Here is a 15,956-nt window from a genome sequence, read left to right as displayed (position 1 = left end):
TCTAAGATAACTCTCAACATCACTTTTTGTCTGTTTTATGTTATTATAACAGCGTAGTTTGTGCGTGGAAGTTAAACTTCCATAGTTTGTTCCTGTTGCACGGTCGCCACTTATGCAGCGTAATTTTTTATTTACAACTTAAATATTATCTTCATGTTCATCACATGCCCTGGCATTGCCCAAGAATGTGGTCTCTCGTACCTGCCAGTGCCTGACTGATAGAGTGCTGTAGACATGTTTTAAAGGAGTGGCTTTCCCTGTGCCTTCACTGAGGGCCACATCTAAGAAGATCCTCTTGGATTCTAGTCATTCACAGCTCGAGATGAGAGAATTTGAGCGTTTGGATTGAGAGCGTGGGCATCTTGCTGAAACCACGTCACTGTAACACACAAACTGTAGCCACTCATCCCTAAACCTACCACCCATTCTACCTCCTTACTCTGCTCCCCCCATCCCCCATCCGGCCCTAGCACTTTACATTACCTGACTTCTGTTTTCTGTCTCTGCTGCAACAAATCAGCTTCATGGAAACAGGATTGTTCTTCACTGTGTAACGACTCTGTTTGTTTTGTTCACTGTGTGTTCCTGGCCCATAGTAGTAGTTTAACAAATATTTATTGAGTGGGTGAATGAGTAAAAGAAAATGTCCCAGAAACTATCGCCATGAGGACGGAAAATAAATAACTGTAGTTATTTCTAAGTGAAATAGCAGAACGTACTTTTAACTCCTCCTGGCACTTAAGGGTCAAACAGTACAAGCTGTTAATAGCCTGAGGAGATAGGATGCAGTGTTCCTGGCACTTCCCAGGATGTCACAAGCTAAAATGGGGGGGCGTTGTGCAGGGCCTCCAGATTCCTCCCACACTCTGTACATGTGTTTTGAAGGAGCTCATCACTTGGCACAAGCACCAGAATCCCTTTTACTGCTGCTTGCCCTTTTTCTGGCGACTGTTTGACTGTTAGCGGCTCTACCTTTGTGTTTTTAGTGGCTACACTGTAGCTGCTGCCAGGGCAAGAACAAGGTCCAAATATTGCCCTCAAAGAAGTGCTGATATTAGCAGATGCAAACCAAGTAAAGCAGTGGTGATGCTGACATGGCAGAGGAAGAGGGGGGTAGATCGAGTGCATTTTGACCTTAAGAGAGAAAGTTGACTTTTCAGACTTCTAAGAAAGTGTTGCACATGCTAGAAAATAGTTGCACAAACTGTCACCATATCTGTTTAAGAATAAATACCCTCCCTTTTCTGTATTTATGTGGTGCCCAGCCTTTGGCAGTTGACCTGGTGTCATAACTTTTTCTTCTATTCCCTGTACTGTGTTCTTCCATCTCCTTGTTAATGCTGTCTTTCTTACCTTTGGAGATCCAAGATGAGTTGAACAAGGCCAAGGATGATATTAGCAAGAACATGTCATTTCTGAAAGTGGACAAAGACTATGTGAAAGTTCTGCCATCTCAAGGTCTGAGCTCGTCTGCAGTTCTGGAGAAGCTCAAGGAGTACAGCTCTATGGGTATGGTTCTTGACAAATGCATGCTACCTACTTCAGGAACCTGGCTGGGGTGGTCAGTTAATGTTTGTGAAGGTTAGAACAGTTCATCCCTGGTACTTAACACTCTCAGGAGGGCCCACTCCCTTTCTCAAACATTGACTTTCATATTTTAAAAATTATATTTAGATTTATCCTTCATCCATAAAAAAAACAAATCTCAGAGATAGTGGAACTTGGTTCTGTTTCCTTTTGTAAACCTGAATAAAACAGATACATTTGTTCTTTAAAAAGGTAATAAGTGTAATAAAAATGAAATACAGACCCATTATAGAAATTGCAAAATCTTTGTAAAGGCAAAAAAGAAAATAAAAAGCCACTATAATTCCTTCATTAAAAGATAAACACAGATTATATATATATATCAGAATGTTAATAATGTTTTTATGTAATAGACACACACACGTATATACGTGCATGAGAAAGGGTAAATGTGCCAAGTACAAGTAGTTTCATGTTTAAGAGTACAGACCATGGAATCAGCCTGGATTCACACCCTGGTTTGACCTCTTAAGGTGTTACCTTGGGTGAGTTACTTCACTTCTCTGTGCTTCAAATTGCCTCTCTTTATAATGGGCATAATAATAATAATACTTAAAAGGATGATTATAGAGACTGAATGAGATCATACATGTAAATGTATAATACCTGGCATTATAGTAAGTGCTCAATAAATGTTAATTATTATGAACATAAATGCATGTTTGTTACAGTTTAAAGTCATATTATGGATACCTTTTAAAAGTAGAAATTTTAATTTGGCATAATTTCACATTTATAGAAAATTTGCAAAGATAATACAGAGATTTCCTATATATCCCTTACCCAGCTTCTCCTGATTTTAACATTTAAAATAACATTTATCAAAACTAAAAATTTAACATTGGCACAGTTCTATTAAGTGAACTATAAATTCTATTCTGATTTCACCAGTTTTTCCACTAATGTCCTTTTTTATGTTCTAGGATCCAACCCAGTATACCACATTGTATTTCAAAAAATACATTTTAAAATGTTTAATTGAAATGTGCTGAGTTTTTGACATTGGCTGGTACAAAATTAGGTACAGTTCAAGACATATAGATGATATAAAGCTGGGATTAGCACTTTGATACCTGTGTATTAAGGATTTCTGTGACTATGAGGGCTGGTTGCTGCCACCATATTGCCTTCCCTTCCATTTTTAAGTCGCTGTCCATTGCCATACTCTATAGCAGCGGTAACAGAACAGGAAATGAAACCATGTATCCTATTTTTGAAAGTCTGGTGGCCTCAGATCTGAACACACCTGGTACAGAGCAGTGTCCTCTAACAAAAGGGGAAAGTCAAGCTGTCAGCAAGCCAGAGTTCGGCAAATTGCATGAGGTTGAGGGATTGGTCTGGATATTCACTACTCAGTCCTCTGCTCTCTTGTTGGAGCCAAGGATCTTTGCTTTGTGGAGCCCATGGCTCTAGTCTTTAATTAGTGTGTTTCTGTAATAGCTTTCTCACTACTCACTTTCAATAGGGCACAGCCATATTGTAGCAAAAGGGACCTGAGACACCCACATTAGCAGATTTGTTGGTATAACATAGAGCGTATAATGTGGAACCTCAGACAGGAAGTGGAAGGTTGGGGTCTTACCTTCTGATCAGGAACCTTTCCTGTGAGCTTCATCCCTGTGGTGGCTGTTCCTGATCCTGGATGTAGCAGAGAATGCTGCTGAAAGCAGGCTAATTCTGTGTGGGTTTTCAGACTCGTCTGAAGGAGGAGCCCCTGAGACTAAGCTATCTCACTGTGGCTCTAGTCATGGATGCAGTTCCCTGACTCGAGCCCTGATGATTGTGTACTGAAACTTCACTTTTGTGTTGCTCTTCTCTGCCAGCCCTGCTAATAACAGTTCTCACACTTCTATGATTAGATAGGAAGGGAAGGAAGAAAGAAGGAAGCATTGCTGAAAAAGGTCAAGCTAAGCCGTGCAGAGAACAGAAAATGAGTATATAGATGGAGGAAAATTGTTCTACTGTTGGAAGGCAGTTGGGGAGAGGACAGCATATTTATTGTACTAGGTGCTGTGGGTATCTTTCAGACTGTTGTTGATACTAATTGATGATCTTTATTTTACTGTAGTACCTCTATTGGAATTTTTTTCTTTCTTGACGTAAGGACACCTTTGGATTTCCACTCAAACTTCTTTTTTCTTTCATACTCGGGTTTCTTTGCATTTATTCTTTTTAGAATCTACCGGTCTTCCCGAAAGTTTCTGCTTACTGACCCAGTGGTGTTAACTTTCTTTGCAGATGTCTTGTGGCAAGAAGGGAGAGCCTCTGGAGCGGTGTACAGTGGGGAGGAGAAGCTCACCGAGCTCCTTGTGAAGGTGAGTGCCCTGTACTTGAGGGGAGTGCATGTGGTCTATGCCACTTCATGTCACCTCATTTGTGTCAAGTTTTGTAATATAAATGTCACTTAAGAAAAATTGGTTGTTAAAATAAAACTAAAGAAGTTTACAAAGTTTCTCCTCACCCAAACAGGTGAACATGTATAATATTGTCAAATACATCTTCAATCTGTAGTAAAGTTAAATGTTGTTTATGTTTCCAGGCTTTATTGACCCCCTGTAGAAGGCAGATTAATGGGGAAGAGGTAGCGTTTGAGCTTATTAATAATAAGACATATTTTGTTTGATAAGAAGAGACAAGGGATAGAAACTTGGTCATAATTTCCTATGCTACCTCTCAAGTCAGATGATTTGAGAATGAGCATGGTTTTACTTATAATGAAAATAATTCTCATTTTTTTGTTGACTTTAGAATTGCCTTTAGCATCTATTTCTAGTCGGATTTATTTTTGAAATCCCACTTTGTCATATAAAATTGTCATTGACTGATGGTCTCAGGTCTTTGTGTTTGATTATTATAATCATGAAACTGCTTATAGCTTACTAAATATTACAGGTTTTGCTCAGCTGTATCATGACATAATGCTCCAATCTTATTTCTTTGTTTAAAAATCCTTCAGTGGCTTCCTATCATTTGCAGAATAAAGTACAAGCTGCTTATGAGGCAGAAAATACAAGTCCTTTCATGACCCAGCTCCCCCCTAGTTTTTGCAATCACTCCTGTTACTTTCCCACGTAAACACTAAGGCCTGCCTTTTCTTTTTACAGAGGACACCTTGCTCTTATGTTGTTTGCCTTTCTCTCCTTCACTCCACCTGTTCTAAATGATGAATTCCCATTTATCTCTCAAGGTTCCACTCAGCAGATGCCTCCAGACCTCTCAGGATGTTCATTATCCCTCTCTAAGGCCCCTTACCTTCATGTGCGCACATCTGGTATTGCAGTTAGAACAGTAGTTGCTTTGTGCCAGACACTCCACTAAGTGCTTTGCATGCGTTATGTTAGTTATTTGCTTATCGCTAGAACCCTATCAGATCAGTACCTTAATTATTCCTTTTAGCATATGAGAAAACTGAGCCACAGAGAGGTTATTTATCCTGAAATTACACAGCTAGAAGTGACAGGGAAGGCTAAACCTTCAAACCGAGTCTGCTTGGTGTTTTAGTCTGTGCTTTTAACCACATTTATACTTCCTCTCCTACCACACTGTAAAATAATTTATTTGCATGTCTGTCTCCTCCACTACATTTTGATCTTCTTTAGGTTGGGGAACATATATTACCATTTTTCCAGTTTCTACTGTTGTGCCTGACACCTAGAAACTTTTGTTTAGTGTATGATTCTTTGTCCTGTACAGTGTAATAGTCTCACTTCATATCTGCTCGCATTCCTTTGCAGGCTTATGGAGATTTTGCATGGAGTAATCCCCTGCATCCAGATATCTTCCCAGGACTACGCAAGATAGAGGCAGAGATTGTGAGGATAGCGTGTTCCCTTTTCAATGGGGGACCAGATTCCTGTGGATGTGTAAGTATATGCAAGTGGCATCCAGTAATCTTTTTTTTAAGCTTAAAACAATAGAATTTACTTAGAACATTTTACTTTTTTAATTACACAAGTGATATGTGATTATTGTGGAAAGATTCAGATTAACAATAATTTAAAAATACTGCTTGTAATTTTGTAATTCATAAGATATCAACGTTTTGGCATATATTCTTCTAGATATTTTTCTCTTGGATTTTTTACTTTGAAAAACTTTAAACTTACATAAAGTTGCTAGAATAGTTTAAAGAACACCCTAGATTCACTAAATATATTTTGCCCTATCTGCTCTCTGCTCCTTTCTCTCCCTCCCTCTCTTTCTTCCACCCACCCCACCCAGCTTCCTACCCATTTACTTATATAATTTTGTTGAACCATCTCACAGTTTTTATGTGTTTTTTTTAAGGTGAAGAGAATCTTTTTTTAAAAAAAAAGTTTTTACTGATTTTAGAGAGAGAAACATCAAAGTGAGAGAGAAACATTCATCAGCTGACTCCTGCAAGCCCCCTACTGGGGATGGAACCCAAAAACCTGGGCACGTGTCCTCTCCAGGAATGGAATCGTTGACCTTTTGGTGCATGGGACATTTAACCAACTGAGCCACATTGGCCAGGGCTTGTAGGTTTTTTTATATACTTTCTTGTTTTACTTGAGCTGGAAGTTTACTTTCTGATTTTGCTATAAATCGAATTTCATTTAGTTGGTTTAGGAATAAAGAAAGAGGGTTATATATTTAAGACACACATGTTTCAACTGTTCTTTCCATTAGACATTTGTTTGTTTTCCTAAACTTTGATTGATAACTTCTGTTTAGATTTGTTGCTACAAGCTGATATTGTCTTCTTTGAAAAAATGAAATCTCAGCTTATGCAGGATAGAGAGTTAGATTTAATGCAGTGTGCTGTAATGGTAACCTAGAGGTGCTAACCCTATCAGATACTTTTATAATTATTAGAAAGTCTGCAAATTTAATTATCAAAGAGCCCGTCCAAAGACAGTAACATTTAATAGTTACTTTTTTGTTTTTCCTAGTAAGCTGTATTGTTTTACTATTATGTTGGCACCATAGTAAATCAACATGTTCAAATATTCAGTAGCTAGCAGAACTGGTATTCATGGCATTCATTTCCCAAAGATAATTCCAAAACGTTTACAAACTGAACCAATAATGGATTCCCTTACGGTGTTTTGATGAACACAGTGCCATAGAGGGGAGATGATGATATACTTACAGTATGTAGGTATTCTCCTGTGCCCTTAGACGATGAACTTTTAAGAGACCAAAGGTTAAACCAGCACAAAACAGTTTGGCCTTACCCAGTAAAGTTGAAGATACACGTCTTATGACCCTGAAATTCTGCAACTCAGGATATATCTTAGAAAAACATAGGTATATCAGGGTAGATGTATATTCATAGCAGTATTGTTCATGATAGCTAAAATCTGGAAACAATTCAAATGTCTATCAACAGTAGAGTGATACATTGTAGGATATTATGTGTGCTTCTGTCTGTTCTGGTTGTTACTCAAAGTGATGCCCAAATTGCTCCATTTTTGGCCAGTGGGAGCTTTCTAATTTTGGCTCCTGGGCCCTTTTGTGAGACTTTGTAAGCTCCCATTCTTTTTTTGTGGACAAAATATTTTTATTATTCCATGTTCATCTTGTACATTTATGCTCTAGACCCAGAGTCAGCCATTTGTCCAAGGAACCCTGGTTGATTTATAACTATGTAAAATATTTACATGGTTTCTAAGTCAAATTAATGAGAACAAGATAGATTTTAAAACATTGACTAGAAAAAAAATCCAGAGAGACAAATAAATAGTACAAAAGAGAAGTTAAGAAACATGAAGGATAGAGTGAGAAGGGCTAAAACAGGGTTTAAAGCAGCCAGAAAGAAAACCTACCTGTAAAGATGAAACTATTAGAACAACTGATATTCTCAATAGCAGCAGTGGCTGGGGTGGTTGGGGGTAGATGAAAAGACTGGCTGTGAGAACTGGCCATTGTTGGAGCTGTGTGATCAGCTGGTTTTATTACTTCCCTGTTTAGTTGTGTCTAATCTACACTTCAATCTTCCATTGGGTTTTAAAATTTTGTTTACTGTATTTTTCATTCTCAAGAATTCTGTTTGGTTTGTTTGTTTATTTATTTATTTAATCCTTACTCAGGGACATGCTTAGAGACAGGGAGGGAGGGAGGGAGGGAAGGAGAAACATGGAAACATTAATGAGTGGCCTTTTGTAGGCGCCCCAACCAGGGATCAAACCCACAACCCAGGTATGTGCCCTGCTCAGGAATCAGACCAGCAACCCTTCGGTGCACAGAAGGACATTCAACCAACTGAGCTACTCTGGCCCGGCTCTTCTGTCTGTCTGTCTGTCTGTCTGTCTGTTTGTTTGTTTGTTTTGTAAATCTGCTTGGTGGTTTTTATTGTCCCTTGGCTTGTAGTTTACTTAAGTGTTTTGTTCATAGTGACTTGATATTCCCTCCTGACGGTTCCATTGTTCATGAGCCTGCCTTTCTGTTCCTGCTGGTTTTATTCATGTCATCTTGTATTCTTACAGTTTCATTTTGTTTTTTACTGTAAACTACTCATTTTCCTGGGAGCTTAACTTTGAGGCCTAGAGTGAAGTTAGTTCTTCCAGAAAAGGTCTGTAATTACTTTGTTGTCGCTGGGGAGTTGCTGGGAAGTGCTGCCATGCTGGAACCAATTGCAGTCCAGTTCTCAGCTCAGTTTTGCACTGCAGAGGTAGTGTGAGTTCAGACCACAAGCTCACATGAAAGGTGTCTCGTTAGGTCCTTACTTTTCTTTACCCAAGCAACAGGGTTGAGAAAAGCAGTTTTTCTTGCTGTCCCTTTCTGTTCCAGTGGGATTTGTTTCTTGCACCCTGCAGACTGTGGGCATAATTCCATTTTCCCCAGCCACTTCCCTTCCCGTTAACCTCCTTACTTTGGGCAGGCCTTAAATTTACCTCCTGTTCCTGAGTTGCAGAGGGAGTTTAGGTCTCTAGGGGCTGGAAGCCACCCTTAGGGTTAAAGCTGGCTTTGGCACTCGCTTATCTTGTAGGATTCTTGGTTTTGCTTTGTTTGCATATATTCTTTTATGTTAGCACAGTGGTGGATATAAAAAAAAATGTAATGTTTGTTTTATCAGGCTTTTTAGTTGTTTCAGGTAAGAGGGTTGCCCGAGGCGTATAATCTGTATCGCTGGAAATAGAAGTTCCATAATTGTGTGTTTTTCCCACGTGAGAGACCTTTGTGTACTTGGAAAGCCTTTTTACGCCAAATGTCTCCCCCGTGTTTTTCCTAGGTTACTCGCTGTTCCTTAGAGAACATGGTTTCCAGACAGGTTGCCAGCCGTTCCCGTCATTCTCTGACTAACCAGATGGGCACAGTCCTCCAAATGGAGTGACATTGAGCTTGCAGTCTCTTTCTTATCTGGGCTCACTAAACGTACCTTAAACCTTCCCTCTAAGTCAGTCTTTATGCTCAGCGTGTTCATTTTGTTCCTTGCGGCTTCTCCGCATTTACTGGCTCTGTATTGGTGCTGTTTGGCACTTTGTCTTTAAGGTCTGCAGTCTCGTTTTGTTACTCTGGCTTCCGGCCTTTCAGCTCTTGTTTTCTTGAGCTCATGCTCTTGTGATACCATCCTGCAGTGAGAAACAGTTAGGAGGGATTTCCTGCTGTTCCTTAGGTTTGGAGCTGGGCTTTTATTTTGCACACTACTTTTTTCTTTGTATTTGCTTGCATTGTTACCGTGCCATTTTCTTTCACCTTGGCTCATGCTCAGGTGGCTCTCTAGACCTTCTATTTGTTCTGATGCACGGTGGGTGATTTCTCATCTGAGAGTATTTGGTTGAGGCAGGGCTTAGCTAAAGCTTTGTTTCACCTGTATTTCAATATATCTAGGTCTTGTCTTCTGAGAGTTTGTTAAAAGTTAATTACCAGAGTTCACACTGCCTAGTTGGAAGAGAAGAGTACCCTTTGGGCTTTGATTATTTCTTTAACCCATTCTGTATTCCTGCAGTCTTCACTTCAAAGAATCAGTCAAGGTTGTTCTCTTTCCATTTTGCTTGTATCTTCCTAGCCACCATGTTTACCCCTCTGAAGATCAGGAGAGAAAATAAGGAAAGCCCTTCCATTTGCTTCTCTGAAGATTTGGGGGTGTTAATGAAAATTCTCAGGATTTTGCTGACTCGCCTGGAGAATATCCAGGGCTTAGGAGAGGGATTAGGAACTGTGTTTTGCTCTCTGCTGTGGATTGGAGGCTTGTTTCTTTTTTCCATTGCCAGTATTTGAAGTTGATTGCATCAGATTATCTCTTTTCCTTGTTTGGTTGTTGTTGCATGTTTTTACCACTTTTTTCCTTCATTCTTACAGGTATTGGGAAAGAGAAAATCTGTGAAGTAGTTAGCCTTCCATCCTAATCCAGAAGTCCAGCACTAGGGTATTTGTGTTTTGTTTTTGCTCAGGGACAATTAAGCCGTGCTTCTCTCATTATGATCTTTTTCAGTGGGTGTGTCAGGGCTCAGGAGAAGGATGGAGACTAAGGTCCCCAGTCTTTGTAACACTTAGACTTTTATAAGATAACTGATTGTCTCCGGGATTATTTGCGCTCTCCTTAGTCCCTGTCTCTCCCGAGGAGCTGCTTTTGGTGAAGAAAGTTCCAAGTTCAGAGGAGGGAAACATGAAGACAAAGCCTAAGGGTTGGGCTGTTTTTAGACTATTCCTATTTAAGGTATTAAGCTTCTCTTTTTTTGTTTTTCAGCCTTCAACTTTTTTTTCCTTTTATTAACTTCGTTTGCCTCTAAATGGATGAGAGGTGACTATATACCAAAAGAAATTAGGTTGCCCAGGAAACTGGTCTTGGCTTACGCAAATATCATTAGGCCCAAACACCACCTAAAAGAAAATCTTCCCAATAGGTCATGTTCTATTCTTGTTTTCTGACATACATTTCATATATTAGAGTAAGCATTTTTATAAATGTTAAAAGAAGTTGACTAACATAACAAGTAGTTATTGAGGTCTTTACCTTCTTTCTTCACACCTAAATTTTCCTTTTCCTTTTCCTTTGGGTGCAGGGAGAGGAGGCACATGGGAGACTAGCAGCATACTTAATCACAGAATTTGGGGATCAGAAAGAAGAAGAAGTAGAATTGAGTTATCCCTGCTTTTACAGTAAAAAAAACACTGGTGTTCGCTTAACAAATATAGATGTTGATTGGATTAATTATTGGACTTAAAATAGGATGTGTGAAGTGAGTAACTAGGGTTTGAAAATATTTTTGCTTATGTCATTACTTGACCTTCGTAAGAGATGAACTCCCTGGAGATTGACTTTGCTGGTCCTTTCCTGACTTTCTTCACAACTGGTTTGACTTCACATGTGACATTCTGAGGTTTTATGCTAGACCACAGGACTTGCTGATTGGCAGAGCTGACCTCAACTGTAAGCATTTTGTCTCCTCCAGCATTGAAACGCAGAGACCTACAAACAAGCGTCCTATGCCCAAATTCAGTGCATTACTTTGTGGATGATGGTCACGTGTTTCATGAAGACTTCCTGAATCAAAAAATGGCTAACTTTTCTCAGCTGATCTTCCATGTGACTCCTGACTACTGGGTTTTTTATCCAATGCTATTTTTGTCCTATATGTGGATATTATTTTAGGAAATTTCAGTAACCACCCTCCCATTCCATCTCATATTAAGCTACAATAAATACAAAAATGTAGAAACTTTTACTTCTTATCAACAGATGCTAATGGGTGACATTGGGCAAATCACTTTAGTCTCTTAGCAGCTCAGTTTTCTCACCTGTATAATGAAAAAGCTATATAAGATGATGAGTCTTTGGAAATGATAAATCTAAGAAAATATCCACCTAGCTCAGTGCAATGGCTTTTCTTTTTCTGTTTGTTTGAAAATAATTCATTCTCAGATGTTATTAAAAGATAGCCGGTTGGCCTTGGCTGGTGTTGCTCAATGGTTAGAGCATTGGCCCTCGCACGAAAGCGTTGTAGGTTCCATTCCTTGTTGAGGGCATGTACTTTTGCAGATTCAATTCCCTGCCCGGTTAGGGCATGTGTAGGAGGCAACCAAGTGATGTGTCTCTCTCACATCGATGAGTCGTCTCCCTTGCGCCCCCCCCCCCCCCCCAGTCTGTCTCTCCTTCCCTCCCTCCCATTCTCTCTGAAAAGAAATGGAAAATATATCCTCGGATAGGGTATGACATGCTAGTCATAGATAGGCATGACTTGCCTGTGCTAGTCATGGTTTACTGATAATCACATCAGGCATTACGAATGTTAATTAAGGGTCTGTTAGTTGTCTGCTATAGGCTTGGTGCTAGGAATATTGTCCTGAACAGCTTGGTCCCCACCTTTATGAGTTTGTAGTACACTGAGGATAGTAGGATGAATGAAATGACCTCTGAGTCTTTTGTTGCCTATATCAGAGTTGCTAGACCTAGCTTCAGGAAATCATTTTACTTCACTTAAAAACATTAGAATTTTTGTTTTGATTTCAGATCAGGTAAACAATTCTTAAGTAAAGGCTTTTGCTTTTCTCTTTGAAACTTGTCAAAAACCATAAGTCCACTTTGGAATGCCTAAATATCTCTTCTTGGTCTTCTAATGAGTGTCAGGTTCTTCAGTGGGCATTGAAAATTTAAATCAGAGTCAGAAATCCTGATGCTTTTGAATGGTGTAAAATGACCTATTCTATATGCAATTGGAAGAATTAAGGTGGAAATGGATTGTGCATAGATCTGGGCAGATGTGCATGTGTCCAGACACTGCCGAAGTGCTGCTCCTTCTTATTTAGTGTTTTTACTCTTCTGAACCTAGCTAGCTTAAGTTTAGCCAACAAAGCCAAGTTTCTCTTCTGGAAGACATGGCAGTGTGTGCTCTGCGGCATGCAAAACATTATCTCTTTCTGTATCAGCTGTCATCAAAAACTGGGCTGGAAGTGCATGCTGATAACTATCCCTAGCTTCCCTCCACAGATGGCATCTCTTCTTTTTTACAGGTGACTTCTGGCGGGACAGAAAGCATACTGATGGCCTGCAAAGCTTATCGGGACCTGGCCTTAGACAACGGGATCAAAACTCCAGAAATGTATGTATATGTGGTTGTGTCGTTCCCCTGACTCCCCTCTTAGATCTCTCTGTTTGGAATGCTGCCATGTGAAACGCTCTGTGTGTTTTTAGCTTCTCTTCGTCTGGCATTCTAGTCTTTCCTGTTGCCCTTGACCCTTATCCCTTCACATTCGCCGAAATCCTAAGTAGATCAGCCTGTTCATTTTCAGAACGCCCCCTCCCCCACCCCACCCCCACCTCTGGTTTGTACATGGTATATAAACTGCAAACAAGAATGAGATCCTTTTTCTAAAAGTGACAGTGATAGGACTACATCTTTGAATTCTGTGATATTGATTACAAGTTATCTGAAGCCTAAGGAAAGCTCTCTGTTTATCTTAGTTCAGTGAAAGTTAGTTATATAACAGGCTGCCTTGGGGTTCTCCTAAGGTAATTTTAACCTGAGGGTAGAAATGTTTTCTGGGATGAAAAAATATTTAAATCTTTTTGAGAGTTACCCATATTGCCACCCCATGGACATAGTTTTGATATTTGGTTGGGTTTTTTTGTCTAGACCCTCTCCTTCTGCAGTGTGTTTATACATTGTTTGGGGTAATGTTTTTACCACGAGTGTCAGTGACTAAGGGCATCGTTGCACATGATCTCATGCTATGATTTATACTTGGCCTAAGAGAATAAATCAGGCTGCCACCTTTCTTCAAACATAAGTCTTTGGTGCTTGGTACTTACTCAGTAATAGAGATTTTTCTCCCTTAAAGGGAACAGGTTAAATTTTTTTATTTTTTATTTTAATCCTCACCTGAGGATAGTTTTCCCATTGCTTTTCAGAGAGAGTGGAAGGGGGGGGAGAGAGAGAGAGAGAGACATTGATGTGAGAGAGACATATCAATTGGTTGCCTCTGGCACTCGCCCTGACCTGTGCCAGGGGTGGAGCCTGCAACCAAGGTACGTACCCTTGGCCAGAATTGAACCTGGGAACCCTTCAGTCTGCAGGCCGTGCTTTAACTGCTGAGCTGGAACAGGTTAATTTGAAGAGCGGAGCTGTTAAGGAAAGTCTGAAAGCAAATACTTAACTATGACTCAGTTTACTTTTTCAATACTATTTGAAATGCTGCTTCCAAGTGTGTAGTACAAATGGGGATTATAGTTTCTTATAGGATCATGGTCTTTCAAAGATGCAGGGGACCTTTGGTCTGGTTCTTGACTGCTGCTTTAACATCCCTGCCAAGCAATCTTAACATTTTCTGCTTGAACATGTATCGGATCAGGAAGCTTACTCTCCACTGATGTACCCATCTCTGGACAGGCAACCACTAAAAGGCTCCACTTTATGTTAAGCTGATCCAAATTCCCTATCCTTTTACCTGTCAGCCCTAATTTATGCTTTGGATCCTTTGATGTGGGATTACTTCCAAGTTCTTCCTGTTGTCAAAATGATTTCCTAAACAGGAGAGAGAACATTCTCTAGAATATTTCTCTTTTTGTGCTTAAAAAAGTAAATATAAACACTTTAAAAATTTTGAGGAAAAGTAATCAGAAGTTGACTCCTGGCTGTTTAGATTAGCTGCTGACTATGCTCTCTCTTGAACCTCATTTTGATCTGAATTTCATCATTCTCTTCTTCCCTGTCATTTAGCGTGGCCCCCCAGAGTGCCCATGCTGCATTTGACAAAGCAGCCCATTATTTTGGGATGAGGATTATACGCGTCCCACTGAACAAAATGATGGAGGTGGATGTTCGGGTGAGTTCCTCTGAAGGGCCATTGTCTGCCCTGGGCTGCGAGGGGCAGGACGTGTACCCGCTTGACTGCTTTGTTGCAGTATCACACGCAGATGGGCTCAAAATGCCTTTGATTGTAGCAGCCAGAGCCACAAAAACTTCCACTGGCAGTGCTTAGTGGTTGCAGCTTCAGTGTTTTCACAGATTCATCTGTTCTAATGGGAAGATGAATCTAGTCCCTAACTTTAAAGACCTGGGTTTTTTTTCAGCACCGTCACTTTCTGCTCTCTGTAAAATAATCATGGTCTAACTTGCCCCAGGACTCTCACTCTTGTGTTTTTAAAATATATATTTTTAATCCTCACCCAAGGATATGTTTTTGATTTTAGAAAGGGAGAAACATCAATGTGAGAAACACAGATTGGTTGCCTCCTGAACTCACTCTGACCGGAGATAGAACCCTCAGCCTGGGCATGCGCCCTGACTGGGAATAGAACCTGCAGCCTTTTGGTGCACAGGATGACGCTCCAAGCAGCTGAGCCACCCGGCAGGTCATCACTGTGGTTTCATTTGGCCTGAGTTAGCACCACTGCCATTTGAAAGTAATGATTTTCTTTCATAAGTAAACTATTGTAACTTGTTAGCACTAACATTATCCCCCCTTTATCTTTATTAAGGCATTAATGGACAATTGACAAATTAAAAATTGTATATATTTAAGGTATACAACTTAATGTTTTGGTATAAGTATACACTGTGAAGTAATCAACACAATCAAGCTTTTAGCATTTTCATCACCTCACATAGTTAACATTTTCATTTTTTTTCATGGTTAGACTACTTAAGACTACCCTCTAGATCTCTAAGCAAATTTCAAGTATACAAATTTCAGAGAGAGGAGGGGAGAGGGAGAGAGAGACAGAAACGTCAATGATGAGAGAGAGTCATTGATCAACTGCCTCCTGCATGCTCCCCCGTGGGGATCGAGCCTGTAACCCGGGCGTGTGCCCTAACCAGGAATTGAACCACAATCTCCTGGGTCTTAGGTCGATGCTCAACTGCTGAGACATGCCGGCCAGACCAAGTTCAAATTTTTTAGATTCCACATATATGTAAGATCATATAATATTTGTCTTTCTGTCCCTGGCTTATTTAAGTTAGCCTAGTGTCCTCCAGGGTCATCCATGTGGTCACAAATGGCAGGACTTCTTTCCTTTTAAGGCTGAATAATACTCCTTTTGTAATTAATTGTATGCTTTGCATTTGTATAGAACTTCCCATGTTCAGAGTGCTATCGGAATTGCATTGTGGCCTTATGACAGCCCAGGGAGGTCGTAGAAGCTGTTAATATTATTGCAGTTCACAGATGAGGACGCAGACTGGGTAGACTGAAGTAGTTTACACCAGGTTTCCCTGCTAGTAGATGGCTCTTTTGCCTCTTAGCCCAGTATTCTTTTCACCCTCACAGTGATTTTGCTGTTTTTGTATTGTGCTCTCAGATTCTTTTCCCCAAATGGACCCATCCGACCTCGTTTGAGTTCTGCAACTATGGTGGGAGGTGGGCTTCTCCCGGGTTGGAGAGGTGAAGGATGGGGCAGTAGCAGACTGAAACTCTTAAGTTCATAGCCTAGATTAATCTTGAAAGTGGAACAGGAGAGTAAC

The 15,956-nt window shown here is 40.1% G+C and overlaps 1 protein-coding gene across 3 annotated transcripts in view; it reads left to right on the top strand.

Annotated features, from left to right (window-relative positions):
* SGPL1 (sphingosine-1-phosphate lyase 1) overlaps positions 1 to 15,956 on the top strand; it is a 49,930-nt gene that overhangs the window by 25,383 nt on the left and 8,591 nt on the right. For all 3 annotated transcript variants that reach the window (XM_081157451.1, XM_081157453.1, XM_081157452.1), the window contains 5 exons: positions 1,362 to 1,509; positions 3,826 to 3,902; positions 5,322 to 5,450; positions 12,505 to 12,593; positions 14,211 to 14,316. In XM_081157451.1, coding sequence (XP_081013577.1) covers positions 1,362 to 1,509; positions 3,826 to 3,902; positions 5,322 to 5,450; positions 12,505 to 12,593; positions 14,211 to 14,316 — 549 coding nt within the window. The remainder of the gene's footprint in view (positions 1 to 1,361; positions 1,510 to 3,825; positions 3,903 to 5,321; positions 5,451 to 12,504; positions 12,594 to 14,210; positions 14,317 to 15,956) is intronic.

This window comes from Miniopterus schreibersii, assembly GCF_964146895.1.
Source record: "Miniopterus schreibersii genome assembly, chromosome: 14".
Classification (NCBI taxonomy): domain Eukaryota; kingdom Metazoa; phylum Chordata; class Mammalia; order Chiroptera; family Miniopteridae; genus Miniopterus; species Miniopterus schreibersii.
The sequence above is the reverse complement of the archived record's forward strand: the minus strand, read 5'-3'. Positions and strand labels throughout refer to the sequence as shown.